General features: G+C 34.5%; 2 protein-coding genes across 10 annotated transcripts; both read left to right on the plus strand.

Annotated features, from left to right (window-relative positions):
* The first annotated feature begins 2358 nt into the window (after positions 1-2358).
* Positions 2359-3543, plus strand: LOC140972630 (chitinase 2-like). The gene is made up of 2 exons (XM_073435022.1): positions 2359-2440; positions 2708-3543. The coding sequence occupies exons 1-2, from the start codon at positions 2377-2379 to the stop codon at positions 3541-3543; spliced, it is 900 nt and encodes a 299-aa protein (XP_073291123.1). The 5' UTR covers positions 2359-2376.
* A 904-nt stretch (positions 3544-4447) lies between these two features.
* LOC140974235 (uncharacterized) lies at positions 4448-17442 on the plus strand. 9 transcript variants are annotated; one of them, XM_073437581.1, is made up of 8 exons: positions 4448-4770; positions 5222-5296; positions 5360-9229; positions 9853-10127; positions 13603-13980; positions 16443-16790; positions 16910-17029; positions 17143-17442. In XM_073437581.1, exons 3-8 carry the CDS (start codon positions 9067-9069, stop codon positions 17266-17268), a joined length of 1410 nt encoding a protein of 469 aa, XP_073293682.1. In that variant the 5' UTR covers positions 4448-4770; positions 5222-5296; positions 5360-9066; the 3' UTR covers positions 17269-17442. The 9 variants fall into 9 exon arrangements, with proteins under 9 accessions (XP_073293682.1, XP_073293679.1, XP_073293678.1 ...); XM_073437578.1 differs by having other exon boundaries at positions 4448-4766; positions 5222-7756; positions 8963-9229; XM_073437577.1 differs by having other exon boundaries at positions 4448-4766; positions 5222-7452; positions 7589-9229.
* Positions 17443-18127: the final 685 nt, after the last annotated feature.

Below are 18127 nucleotides of genomic sequence, written 5' to 3' on the forward strand. Positions count from 1 at the left end.
CCAATGCGAATATATATAAATAAATTGTTATGTAGATGACGCGGAAGAATTGAGAAATGGTTCACATGCAAGTTTGTTCTACACGGTTTTACAAATAATAATTGGAAACCATTATCAACTGGGCATTGACTTGAGTGGACCACTTACTTTGAATGTAATGTAAGCTATAAAACGAGCATTTTTTGGCGTTTTCTTGAAATTGAATGGCAGTATCTGATTAGCAAGAAAGGGAACACTCGTTATGTCAAGTCTCGAACCGCCGTCAGCATAACTGCACAATGGACCCCAGTAATTAATTTGTATTCGTCATCGTTTTACGAAAATGATTAACTCAAGTTGTTATAGAAGTTCATTGTAAGCCCAATATAAACTCATTTTAAATTTTTAATTTTTAAGATGTGAGAAAAAGATATCACATATTAGGTATATTTGCATGGAAACTAGCCAGCAACCAAAATAGGGTCACGAGAAGAGAAATGCCCACTTTCTGAGATATTTTAGTTATTGGGCGGTTTGTTATATTTTCAAAATAATAATAAAAAATATGAACTTGTTTTCCAATATGGATTGACTTATTCAAACTAATTTCTTTTATTAGGTGATAGATGATTTTTGTTTTAAAGTCAATTCGAAGTCATAATTTTTTATGACGAGCGAATCTGAAGCTGCTGTCATTTGGTGCGCACAGGGTAAATTTTCGGACTAACTCTGCAAACTATGTTAGTCATGTGAATCACATTAGACAAGTCAAATACAATAAATTTTCTTGAGAAAGTGTTGGTAGAATAATCGAATTTCTGACCATTTTTCAAGTGTACATCTATTTATATCATTGCACCGTAAGTTGCATAATGTGAGATTACTTGGTAAAAACATGTCTTGTGTGATTTGGGTTTTCAACATCCACATTCTGTCAATCTATATTAGAACATTGATATGATATTGCACGTACATATGAGCAAGCTATTTAGCAATAATTATGGCGATTAAAATAAAGGTGTCAATTCGGGTAGGTTGGGTCAGGTTGAACAATAATACTATTCAAAAATTGTTCAACTCGAACCTGAGCCAACTCGAAAACACTCAACCCGAATCAACCCGATGAACCCGATTTCGAATTTTATTAAAAGAAAATTAAATAAAATTAAAAAAATAATAATATTTTAATTTAAACCCATAATAACAAAATCTCTCTCATATATATGATTTAAATTTGAAAGTCTAATTGTAAAAAAATAAAATATATTTACTAAATCAAATAAACAATTGTTTAGAAAATAAAAAATATTCAAAATAAATATTAAATTATGAAAATTTATGATATAAATATACAATAAATATTTTTTCAGACATACAATATACAAAAATGTAGACAATATTTATTAATTATATTTTTTTTAAAAAAATTTAAAATTTTCGGGTCAGCTATCGGGTATAACCCGATCTGATCAGAACCCGAAAATCCCAAACCCAAACCTGATTTTTTTTGGATTGAATCGTGTCGGGTTGGTGAGTCGTGTCTGATTTTGACACTCTTAGATTAAAAGAAGTAAAAATAATAATTTATTACATTAAAACCAAATTTCGACGGTTTACATGACCAAAAACTAAAATAAACCAACTTACACAACCAATTTCGGAACTTATTTTGATACGATTTGAATATCGTCAAATCATGACACCAACGTTAAATACTATTCGAAATTAATTGTAATTTACAGTGAATTGGCCAGGTGTGGAATTTAAAATCCTCTTCTTCAAACTTACCCGAACAATTAAAGTGTATTTGAATCAAGTATTTCGAAATCATCAATCAAATTAGTCGTTCCAAGCACAACTTTTACAGTTCCTACGTGCTATATAGTTCATACCCAATAGGTGTTGAATGGCGATAATCGCCCTAATTCACGTTAAAAATCTTATAAAACCTTGTTTGGCCCCTTTAATTTGTCGATTTCTTGGTGTGTCGTGGGACCAGTAGACTAGCTTGTTCATTCATGTAAGTTAAAAAATAAAATTGAAAGCTCGGTAATTATATGCTAATCTTGCCGCACTGGAAGACACAAACACGCCATGAAAGCCAAACATGTTCCTTAATTAGCTTTGCCCCGTTCAAGATTTGTCCTAATATACATCGAAAGCTTGCCTCCATTATATTGACCAATTCACAAGAAACTTGTCCTGACAATCTCAACGAGAATTTTGTAATTTTTTGTCTGCCGTCTAAATTAATTAATCAAGAAATTTAACAACTAGTTCGAACCTATACATAAAGATATAACAACCAATTTTCAAGAGCTTTCTATTAATGCTAGCTTGTATGAGTGAATATTTAAAAAAAATTGCCAAAAGGGAAGAAGGCAAAACTATACGAATATGAATAAGCTAATCCATGTGCTTTTCATCATCGCCTTTGGTCTAAGTTTCCAGCAACTTGGTGGTAAGTTTGAAAACACACACACATGTTTTTGTGTATATTTTTGTAGTCCTCTCCTCTTACAAATTTCAACTTCAAAATATATATGCCATCTTCATTGTTTAAACTATATCTTATGCATGCATTAGACCATGTATTTGTAGTTTTAAAGCATTGTCCTACATGTAGTATTGTGCTTGTATTTGCCAACTTTGAAGATAATGGATAAACAAGATTATAATAAATAAAAAAATAAAAATTCTTCGACTGATTAATGTGCGGTTTTGCTAGATGGAAAGGTGATGATGGAGTACATCGGAGCCACCGGCGCCCCGGTCAAATTCCGCAACGTCCCCATTTTGCCGGCCATAGATTTCCACTTCTTGCTCAGCTTCGCCATCGATGTCAACGCCTTCGGAAACCGACAGAACGGCGTATTCTCACCCTATTGGGCCTCCACCCTCACACCGAACGCGGTGGCAGCCACCAAGCGAGCCCACCCCAACGTCAAAGCCATGGCCAGCCTCTCCGGCTGGAGCCTCGGGCCCAAAGTCCTCTCCTGGTACAACCCACGAGACAAAGACCTCTGGATCTCAAACGCCTTCTCATCCCTCAAGTCCCTCATCACCACTTACCATTTAGACGGAATCGACATAGATTACGAAAGATTCCCGAAACACAGCAATGAAACATTCGCCTACTGCATAGGAGAACTCATCACTCTGTTGAAGAATCAAAGTGTGATCACGGTGGCCACTGTGGCGCCATTTTACCTCACTGTTTCGCCATACATTGAGCTGTACAAAAGATACGGGGATGTCATTGATTACGTGAACTATCAGTTCTATACCGATAAAATCAAGACCCCAGAAGCGTACTTGGAAGTTTTTAAGAATAGGACAGAGATGTTTGATAAAGACAAGGTTTTGCCTAGCTATGAAGTGCTTGGAAGAGGGATTCAAGGGGATGCATTCTTTGAGGCTTTGAGGGTTTTGGAAAGTAATGGGTTTGAGGTAAACGGCGCAATGATTTTCTCTGCTGATGCCTCTGCTTCAAATGGTTATTATTATGAGAAGAAGACACAAGATTTCTTGGTTAATAATTCTAGTAAGCAGCTATATATTTAATACTTAATTTTATGATATATATATATATATATATATCCATATTCTTATGAATTTTATAAATTAATGTGTGCTTAGTTACATGGTAAACTATATTTTGGTCTTGTAATTTTGTCATTTTGCGGTTTTGGTTTTATATAATTAAATTTCAGTTTTAGCTATGTAACTTCATATTTTTGAAAATTTTAGTCGTTTTTCATGTAGACTTGAGAGGTAGTGTGACACTACATATGCTAGTGCTGCATTGATGTCATATCAATGTCACGTCGGAAAAAAGAACTAAAATATTCAAATTATATCAAAGATTTTAAATTAAAAGTAAAATTAAAATTTGATAATATAGAATATAAAAATCATAAATATGCAAATATAGAGAAACAAAAAAGCAATTTTCTTTGACTATTGACACAATATATTAATTTTAAAATTTTAAAAGCATTATTACGATTTTAAATTGCTTATTATGATGAAACATTATATTGTTGAGATATGGAAGCAAATATTGAAGATGACAAATTCATAAATGATGAGAATTTTTACTCTCCATATTTCTATTTCTACATGCTTAAATTTTACAATATTACTAAATATAAAATAATTGAGTTATGACAAATTTTTTTCTCACCTTTATTTCGGCGTTTGTTCATTCAAATTAAAAAGAATGTGTGTGAAAATAATATTTTGATATGGAACAATATTTATCATAGTTTAATTAGGTTTTTAATATAAGATCAGATAATTATTTTATCAAAGAACAAATATTACATTGATTTTATTGTTATTGTTTTCACACAACGTAATTAAATCACGATAGAAATTTTGTAAATTAAAAATTACTTTATCATAATAATAATAATAATAATTAAATACAAATTCTTGTTAAAATTAGCGTAACATACGGCGTCGTTCAGGGGCTCCGATTTCCCAATCTGCACCGTTTCTAGCCCTATCCTGATATATCGGGCGTTTTCGATTAATTGGTCCAACGGTTCGTTAACCCAATTCTCTTACTCTGTCTTCTTCTACAAGCACCATGAAGCGAGGCTGCCAACTATTTGTGCAATTGTATGTATCTTCCGCTTACTATGGTCAAAATTTTCGTGTTCCGAATACACTGCATAACAGCCTGGCCCCTAGCTCGATAAGTTTGTTAGCCGTGTTTGCGCGAAACCCGCTGGTTTTTTGTGGCTGAATTGGAGTTTGTGGAAGATAACCAGGGATTCAGGGTAAGTGTCATGCTCTAGCCGTTTATACCACGTATGAAACTATGATATATCAACACTTAAAACTTCATGATGGAAATGCTTTCAATTATATCTTAGAATTTGTTCTAGAAATGTTCGCAAGTTATTGTTGTGCACGTGTTAATGTGAATGTACGTATACTACGTTATATTTGTTTGATGATGGATGACTGGGAAAAATCCTTCCCCTTTCTTCGTAGCATGAGCGAACTGAAAAGTATAAATGAATATGCCATTAGTTGATGTTAGCATGAAGACATTTCAGAATTTGAAATATTTGCTTTGCTCAGGATTCTGGTTTCCTTTCCTGGGAAAGATACAAAATGGGAGGAACAGTTCCATCTTAGTTTAAGATGTTTGTTCCTTTTCTCCTTGCTCTTATTTTACTATTTTGTGTTTTTGTGCTTCCCTTCTCTAAAATTTTGGTATCTGTGGCAGTTTATCCTTTGTCCTCTCCCCAATGAGTATCTACTGGGATGCATTGGGGACACTTCACGATGACTACCCTTAGAGGTGCTTAAATGGGACATAGACTAGCAAGCACAATTGAAATTTGTAATCTCTTGTTCATGACAGGCATGGAGATGCAATATGCAGATTGATATGCTTGAAGATTTGTGATTACAGAGCGATGATTCTGCTTAAAAGATATTATTGAAGTCAACAATTCTCAATGACATTCTCGATAACTGGTATTGTTCAAAGATATTCTCAAACTCAACAGGTCCTAACGAGACTTTGTGATCACATCAGCAAAACTGATATGTGGAGTCGTATCTGATGAAAAACACTTTACAAATTCATTTTCTTGTATTTTAAACTTTCTGTTGTTTCTAATATAATGGGTGTTAATTAGTGGTATTAAATTACTTTTAATTATGAGCACACCTTTGGAAGAATTTTGCATATTATTTAATGGAAAATTATAAGAGAACATCTTAAAAGGGATATTCTGAATCTAACAAGGGTTTAGAAGGGGATTAGATTTGGCTAGACTCTTAAATTATGCATGTGGTACTTATTCTGTACTCATTTCCAGCATTAATTCAGTCTGAAGCAACTTCATTTTGAGAGTCCACAAATGAAATTTGGTATATCCTTAGCTGCAAGGAATTAAGTCCTATGAATAGTGTCTGTGATTTCAAAATTCAAACTAAAAACAATCTGTTCAAGTTTTGAATGTTTTTGTTTTTAGATCTTGTTTGGATTAGTATTTGAAATATGGTTGCGTTTAAGATCATTTTATTATTCAATTAACTTTGTTTATTTTCAGACTACATTCCATTTTGTTGACTTGTGCTAACTGTGTGTATTGCTGGAATAGGACCAGTCTGCTGCTCCCGGTTCACATGGCCAGTTGCCCCTCTTTGTATCGCCAAGAGATATAAATTGGTTCCTTCATGGTCTAATGATTTTTTTTAAGTGTTGAGTTGAGCACGCATTATCGTTTGGGATGTCCATTACTTAATGGGAGATATACCAACTATGCTCCTGTTCCATTATAGAATCAAGAATGAAAGTTGTCCTTGTTTATGTTAAGTTCCAGATCTCAACATCATTTGATATAAATAGACGATTATTTATCAAAAGTTTCCCGTTAGATGTGTTCTAGGGGTGGTAGCCCATTGTTGATCAAATATTCTATGTCTTATTTTATTTATTGCATTGATTTGAGTTTTAACTTAGTATATAAAGTGTTTGAGAAGGCATCTATACGGTTGTGAGTGTTTAATTTTTGTTAGGCTTTGGGAAATGTAATCATCATATAGAATCTTTCAAGTTATTTTGTCTTAGGAGTTGAATGAACTTTAAATTTTTTGATTGGATCTTTTATGATCTTCGAGTTTGCTAGAATATTATTTCATCCTATGATGTTGTTTCTCATAATTTTTTACCTAACTTGGAAATAGATTGTTTGAGAATTTTGGAGGCTACTAAATTAGCTTGAACTTTATGGATTGAATATGTTGAATTGGTTTCGTTATGCTGACAAATGTTAGTTGCTATGGTTGATGAATAAAAATGCTCACTTCCATAATCTGGACGTTTAGTGGAATTTTCAGAGTGTGACACTGAAATCTCCAAATTTCACGCGGTTGACTATGACACATTTGATATACTGAGAGCAACTGATAATAATGTTATGATTAATATACATAAATTTTACTTTTTAAATTCCATCTCCATATTTTTTAATGATTCACATTGTCAAAATTTTGTATTTGATTGTTATCTTAAAAGTTCGCTCTTTAGGTGTAAATATTTTCGGTAACTCGTTCTCAAATTCAGAGTGTATTGGTGTATTTAACCATAGATTCAAGGGTGGATCTCAAGTCTTCTATTGATTTGTAAGATAATATTGTTTCAGTTTTATTTTGTTCATTTACTACAGTGATCTTATAATGTTTGTAAATGAACGATTATAATTTGATATCTCATGTTTAACAATGTTTCCTAGGCTCTGTAGTTTTTACTAAATTTTGCCAGCATTTTCGAACTAATATGGCTGGAATTGGCATCCAAAATTTAAATTTACTACACTAAGACTGCGCACTAAGAATTCTTGGGCCAAAAGGTGAAATCCCTCACCTTAAGGACTTTCCACTGTCGCCACAGGCTGTGTGTAGAGGAGCTAGGCAAATCACGGTGGCCGAGCGGCCTCTTAGGTGGTAGGTTTGCACACTAAGAATTCTATTTTAAGGCACCTATATTACTTTATACTCTTTTATTCTATTTTTATCCGCATTCTAGCAGTTCCTTTAAGCCACTATTTTTGCATTTAATGACGTGAGAATGTAATTGCAGGTAAAGGAAATTTTTGTCATCGAGATTTGGTTCCTTGTAATGGAAATTTCAAAAGGGTATTACTAAATTTACTACTCCATCTCTTCCAAAATGTATGGAACGTTTGTATCTTTCACAAGAGTTAAGTAGCTGCTATGGCGTAGAGTACTAAACAATGACCATGTCCAGGTAGATTTTGTAGCACGACATTTTTTTTTTAAATCTTGCACACGCTATGCTATAGAATTATACGTAGGTGTTATTATTAATTTGAAATTTTATCCCCAAAGAAGTACTTTTTATATGCTATGTTGCTAACCACTAACCAGTTGGTTAATCAATTGCGACGCGTATAGCTAACGCGCTAAAAGATAATGCAGGTCATTAATTTGATGTAATCTAGTGAACCCAAATCCGCAAATACTTATAATTTTGATTCCGTCCGTATAAAAAGTGTAATGATTACATAAATCAACCAATGAGTAGCCAAGCTTCTCCCAGAAGTCATCGTAATTTTTCTTGTGGTACTCGCTTTCTCTAAACCCTTTTCCTATGCTCTTCTATATAAATCCCACGCTACCGAGAGTTATACTCTCATTTCCTTTGCTCGCTTGTAAGATTTCTATACATTATTCCTTTTTTTATCCATCTCCCCTCTTTGTTTCTGTGTAGACTGCAGAGCTTTCTTAGATGTTTGTTTTTTTTTTTGTGTTATAAAATAATTTGTTTCGTTTTCTCGTGATTTCTTGTTGAATCGGTCACCTTTCAATAGCCTTTCTATGTTTCGATTAGGTTTGGATTTTTTTCCTTTTTGCCGAGTTCCAAATGTAGCATTTCAAAGCAACATTTAATTTGTGATCTGTTTATTATTGAATTTGTTATGCTTGTGTTATTTAATTTGTGGTAGGTGTTCCTCAAAATGCTATCATGTATCTTCTTTAAATATTTGTTGTTGTTAGTTTGCCAAGTTTTTTGTACACATAAGTTGCATCTTGATTGCTCTATATCGTTATATGTCGTGTCAACATTTAAATAAAACTCATTCCTTTTGGTCATAAATCTATTTTAGAATGCATAAGTCATATGATGCGTCTTTATTTAATTGAAGAGAAGGGTTTTATTGGTGCTTTTGCGTTATAAACTTGTGTAGTGAAAATGGTAATGCTTGTTTTGCACACCAGATACTTTTTGATCCCAACAAGAAACATCAATGGTTAATCTAAAGTACTTTTTATTTCAAGAACCAAGATTGGCTTTGGTGCTCCACCAATGTCTTAGTTTGTCATTGGACCTGACTATAATTCTTGTAGTTTAGTAGAAGGTTTGTCGTCCAGGAAATTGCGATGTATTTACATTTTAATCTTTTATTTTCTTCTTTATTTTTTATTGTTGTAGGGGTGTTTTCCTGTGGAAAATGTTAGATAAAAGTTGAGTGCAGGATAAATTATTTTGTGAAAGTCTAAATAAGTTGGATTCCGCGTGTTCTTTTCTGTCTTTCAATGGCAAGGATGTCCCTCACCCTACCCCCGGGTTTTCGATTTCATCCCACTGATGTTGAGCTGGTGATGTACTATCTCAAGAGGAAGGTTATGGGAAAGAAGCTTCATTTTGAAGCTATTTCAGAGATCAACATTCATAATTTCGCTCCGTGGGATCTTCCAGGTAAATGTATCAGCTTTGTTTTTTCCCCTTCACTCTGCGATATTTGTCCATTTTTATCCTAGTAAAAATTATACTCTACCAAATGTGTTTGATTCTCTTAATTTTCTAGGGATGAATTTATAGGCTCAATGATTGTCAGTTTTCTTGTTTCTAGAACATGCTAAGGAAAATGCATGTTAATTTTGATACTTTTGTTTATTATTTTTAATAGAGCTGGCACTATGTCATTTATTTTATTTCATTGATATTAACATAAAAATCTATGGTGGATGTAGTCCAAGCTCTAGTTTAACTGAAACACACCAACGGGTGCCATTCAACCTCCAATTGAATTCCTAAATTACAAAGGATAAACTTAAATAGTCTAGAAATTTAAAAACAAGAACCTAAAAATTACAATTTAATTCCTATTTTTCCTAGGCCTTAAACTGTATATAAAATTACAATTTAATTCCTATTTTTCCTAGGCCTTAAACTGTATATAGAAGTGGAGGCTTGAGGTTTGGCTGCCTTCATTTCAACTTTTAATACTTATTTTAGCATTTTAATTTTTATTTAATCTCAATTCTCATTGTTGTCGTGCCAACAATTTTTAGAGCCATAATGGTTTATTTGTTCTGCAGATAAAGCTTGTTTGAAAGGTAAGGATCTGGAATGGTTTTTCTTTTGCCCTATAGAGAAGAAGTATGCGAGTGGATTCCGAGTGAAACGTGCTACAGACAATGGATATTGGAAAATTACCGGAAAAGACAGAAATGTCTTTTACAATGATAAAATTGTTGGAACTGTGAAAACCTTGGTATTCCACCTAGGTCAGGCACCGTTTGGGAAAAGAACTGACTGGATTATTCATGAGTACAGGATCATTGATGAAGAATTGGCTGCAACTGGCGCTCAGGTATTCTGGCAAACTAATTACTGATTAAGATATTTAAGGTTTGCAATTTAATTATGTTCAACGTCATTGTAAAAATAATGTTGAAAGCAGAAATCAAGATTGTTTATTTCTCGTTGCAATATAAAATTAATTCACATGCCTTGTGTTCAAAGATGTACAAAATGACTATAAAAGGAAAGCTAAATTTAAGCTAATCACAGTTGATTAATTTTACTAAAAATACAGATTTGTACAGCTTGAATATTCTGGATCAAGTACTCGAGTTCTCTTGATGATAGTCCTTTAGTATGGCATACCATTATGCAGTTTTTCCTTGATAAAGTGCTTATCAATCTCCATGCTTCATTCTGTCGTGAAGAACTGAATTGTGTGAGATGGAGATGGTTGCTTAGTTGTCGGATAATACTTTCATAGTCATAGAATGAGAGACTCCTATTTTTTTCAATAATCTCTTGATCTGCATTACCTCACAAACACCTAGAGCAGGATCTCAAAACTCAGTCCCACTCTGCTAGCCACATCAAGTTGCTTATGGCTTCCCACTTAACCAAATTACCCCTAACAAATGTACAATACCTAGAAGTCGATCTATCAGTGACATTTCCAGCCCAATCTGCATTGATGTGAACTTCGACTTGAAGTTGCCCATGTTTTTTGAATAGTAAACCTTTTTCCCAGAGTTCTTTTCAAATACCTTAAAATTTAAGTGTGTTGGGCTTTGGGAGTGCTTAAATTGGCCATTGCAAAAGCTATCAGGGCTATGATACCTCTTGTCTCACATATTAAATATTAAAGATTTAAAATGAGTTTATAATAGGCTACAACTGACTTCTATAACAACTTGAGTTAATCATTTTCGTAAAGCGAGGACGAATACGAAGTAATTGCTATAGGGGCCCAATGTGCAGCCACGCAAACTCGGGCCCGAGCTCGGGGCGTGACAGAATGGTATCAGAGCCGGTCACGGGCATGAAACATCTAGAAATAAGTGCTATGCGGGACAAAGTGCTACGTGCATGGGAGCCACCTCTTGAACCTGCAGGGCAAAGTGCTACATGACGGGAGCCACCTCTAGATTCTCGGCGCTGGTTGATCGAGTGGTCAGGCCGCAACGAGGACGCCGCGTTCTAAAGGAGGGGTGATTGTGATATCTCTTGTCTCACATCTTAAAAATTAAAGATTTAAAATGAGTTTATAATAGGCTACAATTGACTTCTATAGCAACTTGGGTTCATCATTTTCGTAAAGTGAGGACGAATACAAAGTAGTTGCTATAGAGGCTCATTGTGCAGTCACGCAGACTCGGGCCCGGGCTCGGGGCGTGACAAGGGCAAATATCTCTTTAGGCTTGACTGGATGGAGCTTCACGTTAGAATCCACCGGTGCCTCAGTTATGCCCCTTCCTTCATAAGGTTTAGGATATGTTTCCTTTGCGAAACAAATATATCCTCTCTGGATGATGTAAGTTCTATACCACAAAAGTATTTCAATGCTCCTAGATCTTTGATCAGAATTCATTAACAAGCACTGCTTTCGATCTTGTAAGTTCAGCACGATCATCACTATTGGAGATGATTTCGTCACCACAAACAATCACGATGATAATCGTTTCTCCATTAGAGAGTCTGAAAACTTGGTGTGATCCTTTTGGGATTGACAATACCCCCTGGCTTCTAAAAACCTTCCTAAATCGCTCAAATTAAGCTCTGGGAGATTGCTGAAGTACATAAAGATTTCTTTAAGCAACATACTTTGCATGTGCCAAATTTCTCCTCAAAACATGGTGGTGACTCCATGAACAGTTCTTCTGAGTCTCCATTTACGAAGTCATTCTTCACATCTAATTGGTGTAAAGGCAAATCAAAGTGTAAAGCTAGAGAGATAAGAGCTTAGAATGAGTCTATTTTGCAACTGATGCAAAAGTTTCGTGATAATAGATTCCTTGTGTCCGTAAATCCATTTGCTATGCGTCTCACTTTGTACCTCTCGACACTATTTTCAGCCTTGTATTTAACTGTAGATACTCATGTACAACCTATAATTTTTTTCCCAGCTGGTCAACAACCTCCCAAATATCGTTTCTCCAAAATGGATTTATCTCTCTAGAACTTTCACTTCTAATCTGGGTGATATAGAGCTTCTGAATGTTTCTTGGTACAAACAGGTGATTAATATTTTGAGATGAGAGCCCTGTGATTGTTGGAAAGCCTTTGGTATTACAAGCATGTGGCAATAGGATGTTTAACATACACGGTCGAACAGTTTTCCTAATGGGCTATAGGTATATCAAGGTTAAGTGTCAACAGGAAGTAATACATTTAGAGCAGGGGAAAAACATGAAAATTGAGAAGTTTTGAGTGTCCAAATGACCCAAATCCAGAAGTGATGGTTGAACTTGTATGAGGATAGTTTTATGAACCTTACTCTTTTGACAAAATTGTTTCCTACTAAAGGCATGGTAATCAAATGGAGGATTAGGATTATTTGGTTTTATTGCTATCTCCTCCTGTCCGTAAATCATCTACACTTGGCATTGGTTAGCCTGGGTTTTTCTTCATTTGCGTTATCTAAAACTCGTGTTTCTTGGTTTGCTCTAGAATTTAGGTTGAATTTAGGGCATAAGTATTGATGTTTGCAAAATTGATCTTCACAATTTCTATCTGCCCCTAAAAATCATGTTGTTTAAAGAGATGTTAATATTCCCAAAGATGATGTCAGTACTAATGATGTTTAATTAGGAGCATGGCCGATAATATGCATTTTTCAGCTTATGATCAAGGTTAGAGCGCAAGTGACTTGTTATGAACTAAAACAGATGCCAGATTTTTCTTCCCGGAAGTCCATTTTGTTGAAGAGTAAAATGATAAGTGGATTGATGTTCACTGTCTTTTTCTTTAAAAAAATTTCCCCAAATATTCGTTAAAGCATCAAGTTCCGTCATTAGTTCGAAGAATCCTTATTTTGGTTTGAAACTCTTTTTCGACCATATCATGGGCTTTGAATAATTTTTCAACTGCATATTTTTCAAATCATCAGATAAATCCAACGAAGTCGAGTATCAATACAAGTAATAGATCATTTTCTGATTAAAATATTAATTTTTGCGAGATCCTAAGCATCACTGGAAATCAAATGATTGTTTTGATGCACGATAAGGCCTTGGTTTATTTGAAACTCGATGACTTGCATTCATGCTGTTTCTCGACTGCAGTTGCTTTTTCTATTCTTCGATGTTGCAAGCATGTTTGTTGTTGTAGCACGAAGTTGTGATTATCATAAACTACGTGAAACTATGAACGCTTCAATTATGTTAAGTTATTGGGCTAATCAAAGGTATTAATCAGCATTTTCTGGTCCTCTTTGGCCAGCTAGAAGTATGTGCAATTGCTTAGATAGTTGTAGGCACTCATCCCGTTTAATATATGTTTGATATGAAGGTTATAGATTTCCTATTTATGGTTTGCCAATTTTGCAGGACAATTATGTTCTTTGTAAAGTCTTTAAGAAGAACGGTTTGGGTCCAAGAAATGGTTCATTTGTGGGAGCCCTATTTGATGAGGCAGATTGGGCTAGTGATGATATCGATATTGCTCAAAATCATATCATATCTTCTCAATGTAATGGTCCAACTTTTGCTTTAGTTTTGCCTGAAAAGCAAAGCCCTTCAGTTGGACCAGGCATAAATGATCCTGGGAGTATTTCTGCATATTGTCCGCTATTCCCAATGGGTCCTTCTACCAGCCAGGTGCTTGTGGATGAACCAGATGCTGAAATGGAGCGTTTGTTAGGCTGGTTTTTGGATTGCAATGTGAACAACACCATGTTGCCTTTGAATGACAATGGAAATCTTGAGGTATGTATATTTTCTATTGAGTTTAATATGTTGTTTTGATCCCATCATATCCTTTTAGTTGAATATGGATTTGATTGTTTTGTCGTGTTTCGGTATATTCTGATTCTTTTTCCCTTTATTTCCTCATCCTGTCCCATCTCGGCCATGCAGGAAGTGGTGGACGTGGCCTTCTTGTATCATTTAGAAAGATTAAAATATGATCTATGAAATAGTTGCAACGTCTTTGCACATGATATAGTCATGTGAATGCTATCAACTAAATGACTATGGCATCTTTACTCGTTTTGGACTTTCAAATTTGTTGTTTATTTTTGTATCATTATTTTTGGTTGTGTTCATACATGCCCAATTTTGATTGGCTAGCCACGTAAATGCTGTGAGCCAGTAAACTTTTAATTTCTGTAGTAATCATGCAGTCAATCATCAGTTTTCCCTCACGTGCTTCCCTTTTTCAAATACTAGAAAAAAGCATTCTTAAATAATTTGATTAGGACTGCCAGCTATTGCTTGGTGTCCTTGTGTTCATGTTTTTATCTGGTCTGCTTTAGTGTGGTAATATTTGAGTAGTGCTGTGACAAGCATCATATGTTTTTTTATTAAAATATATTTAATTTTTGGTTTTCCCCAAGTATAAACCAAAACGAGCTAAGTTTCAATTTTGAAGCAATCGTGGTTAAGATATTTGTTCATTTATGCTAAATTTTGTTATGAGCCAAAATAAATAGTATTTGTTTCTTTAGCCAGTTAAGGCATGTACTAAGAAACTAGATTAGTTTGCCAAACCAACAGTAATACGCTGAAAATAGATTCTTGTAATCATTACCACAATTTAAAATCGACGGTTCTGGTTCCAGTAAAAGGTACAATCAGAACATAACCTTCTGAATACAGTTAACAAGTTTTAATTATCACCGTCAAGAAAGTATCTAGTCTTATTTTTTTGTCATAAAATGTTGTTTTAGATAGTTTTTAACTTTGATGTCACTACATGCTATCGAATACTATCTGCATAAGTTGTTTGTATCACCGCATGTAATGAACTAGCAGCGTCGAAAAAGATTGATCAATCCGAATGGCACTGTTGAAATCTGATATATGCCATCAATATGCTGAATTTTTCAAACCAAGAATGCGGAAAATATATCAAGTTGAAATATTGCATTATTTCTGAAGTCTACACATCCAAGTTTTCTCCTAAATGTCTATTAAGACAAATTTCTGTACGAGAAGACATTATACATTTATTGAAGGTTAAGCCACTTTTGAATCACAGCGAAAAGTACATGATTCGAGTAGAGTTCATATGGGCCATTTGGGTGAACATTTCAAAATAAATGGTACATAATGTGTTTATGTGAACCATTTTGCAACAGAAATGTACTCAGGCTTGTATTTGATATTGAACATCCAGTCACCTAGGATAGTCTTTTCTTTCTTCATAGTCTTCTACTCATGATGCGCACTTGTTGATTGAATCTAGGAATGAAATAATATAAAAGAAGGGTGAACTAGGTGATATTTGGAGAAAGTCGAGTATAAGAAACAAAATTGGATCAAGTGTGAGCTTTTTTATTGCTGTTACCCTTACTATAGCATTGAGGTATCTACTAGGGACAAATGCTTCGTGGGAGTCTTCGACTGCCTATAATAGAAATAAATACATCATTATGCAGGTGGATTGGTAGGCTGAGGTACAAAATGGAGAGAGTCGCTCTTCATTTGAACGAAATAGGAAGAATACTGGAACGGTGATATATAAGCCAAATTAGAACGGTAACATCACAAAAATTCACTACATCTACATCACTTTTGAGATCACTTTAGCTTACAAGAATATCGAACAAATACTTGATGGGTCATAGCTTGAACAAATCAGATATATCATAAGACTGGAATTATTCAAAATTGGGCGATGAGGATGTGAATACGGAAAAAGAATATCCTGTGACTTGGTACAGATGATGACATTCAATTTATCAGAATTTGTACACACCTAACTGCATCAGCTTTGAGGTATTTCCAAAATTGCATATGAATCATGAAGGTCCTACCAACATCTCGAAGATTCTGGTGGTGTTTATCAGCGACACTCTTCTATTGAGATTTGTCAGTAACTTAAATTTCTGAGTTTGTAACCGCTAATAATCAAAAGTTATGGGAAAGAGAGTTTCTTCTTTATTTGTATTACTATTATTATTATTATTATTCGTTAAATGTGTTTGTTTATGCTTATTCCCTTGTTAACGTATAGAAATGCTATTTCATCGGCTTATACTTTTGTTCTTTTTTGTTTCTAATATTTGACCGTTTAATGTTCCTTATGGCAAACTAATTTTCAGTCTGCAGTTGCCAAAACTTGAAATATTAAGATAAGATCTCCATACTTTTAAATGAAAGTGAATTCCATCCAATTTTATTGTATTTATTTTTGAAGATGTGCTGAAGTATATTGTGCTTAGCAGGCTGATCTCATTGGCAAGGGAAAGAATATTGTCGTACCTGGTTTTGATGGGAATGATACAAACACTAGCACCGATGTCCAAGCATATCAGACACAGATGAATGAATGTGGAATTGATTTCTCGCGGGTGATGCAAAAAGATGGTCTTGTAGCTCCTTTGAATTTCTCTGCAGTTGGTGGAACTGGAACCGAACAATTTCAAATGTGTGACAGAGTGGGATCCTACTTTAATGAGAAAATGGAAGGAGGCAATTTATCTTATGCAGCCCATTATGCTTCTTGCATGGGTCAACTACCATTGCTTCCTGAAGAATCTGAGATCGAAGGCTTTTTAAATATGGCTCAGCTGGTGAGACCATTAATTTGATTTTTCAAATTTTAAACGGAATTCCCATGGATGCATCCCTGCATTTTATAATTCATTTTATGTTTTTACTTTAACATTTATAAATTAACCTTGAAATACAGGAAAATGGTAATTATTACCATGAATCTAATGCCCCATATGCCTCAGACTTCTTAAGTCAACCACATGTGCCGCCTGAGGAATCGAACATGGCAGACAGTTTTCTTAATGTGGTTCAGATGGTGAGAGCAGTAACTTGGTTTTTCGAATTGTAGAACTCCACTCAGTATTCCTCTATTTTTCACATTCCATTGTGTTTTTGCTTTATTGCTTATACTTTAACCTTGAAACGTAGGAAAATGATAATTATTACCATGGATCTAATGCTACGTGTGGATTGGACACCTCTTATAGACAACTGCACGATGGGGGCCTTTACTATCAGGACATGGAAACAGGTGAATATGATGACAATCAGTAATGAATCTGGTTATTATGTGATGAGGTTCGATCACATCTACTCGAAAAGTTATTGGAACTTCTGCTGAGCAGAGACATTTTTTGCAAGCACATCTTGGCTTCAAAAACTTGAATGGTTTTTGCATTTGGACTTTGCCTTCGCATTTCTCATTTTGCAACCATGAGCGGTTGGAAATTTTTTTTTAAAAATATGTTATTTTATGTGGATTCGCTCCATTTCTGTTGGTGGAGTCAACCTGTTTGAGCAGCTGGAGGGTGACTATCTCCAGCAAATTTTCATGAATTATGACTGACTTGGGATTTATTTTGTAAACTGAAGTTTTAATTGTCTTGCATTACTGCTGATTTGGGACAGTGTTTATTTTCATGTATTGCTTGGTAAGAACTTATTCCACCATTTTGGATTTGGTTTGTTTAGGAGAGAAATACTGATCATTCAGCCAATACCTCAACGCGTGACCCCAATATTTTCTAGTTCCCACTCAAACTGACATACAGTCCTACTTCTATGTCTCCTGAACGTTAGCATCAGGCTCGAAGTTTAACAACGTTTCTACTCTTCTTCAGGCATATGCCTAGTCACATTTTCTCTGTTCTTCTTTACCGTTTCCAATTTTGTGAATCTACCGATACAGAAAGAAGTGGTTTTGATCTTCTTTCCGTGAAAATAGAACAGCCTTTTACACCTGTCAAAACCCTTGAATCGGATAGGTTGTCTTTCTACAGTTTGATCTGTTTTAAGGACTCTTGGCAATCATCTCGTGCTATATTGAGTATAAATTTCAAAATCAATCGAGACATGTTTGATGATTACATGTCATGAAGTTCTGGTCTCCCTCTTATTTTCTTCGAGTCGACTA

Source organism: Primulina huaijiensis, chromosome 3, assembly GCF_012295235.1.
Source record: "Primulina huaijiensis isolate GDHJ02 chromosome 3, ASM1229523v2, whole genome shotgun sequence".
NCBI lineage: Eukaryota > Viridiplantae > Streptophyta > Magnoliopsida > Lamiales > Gesneriaceae > Primulina > Primulina huaijiensis.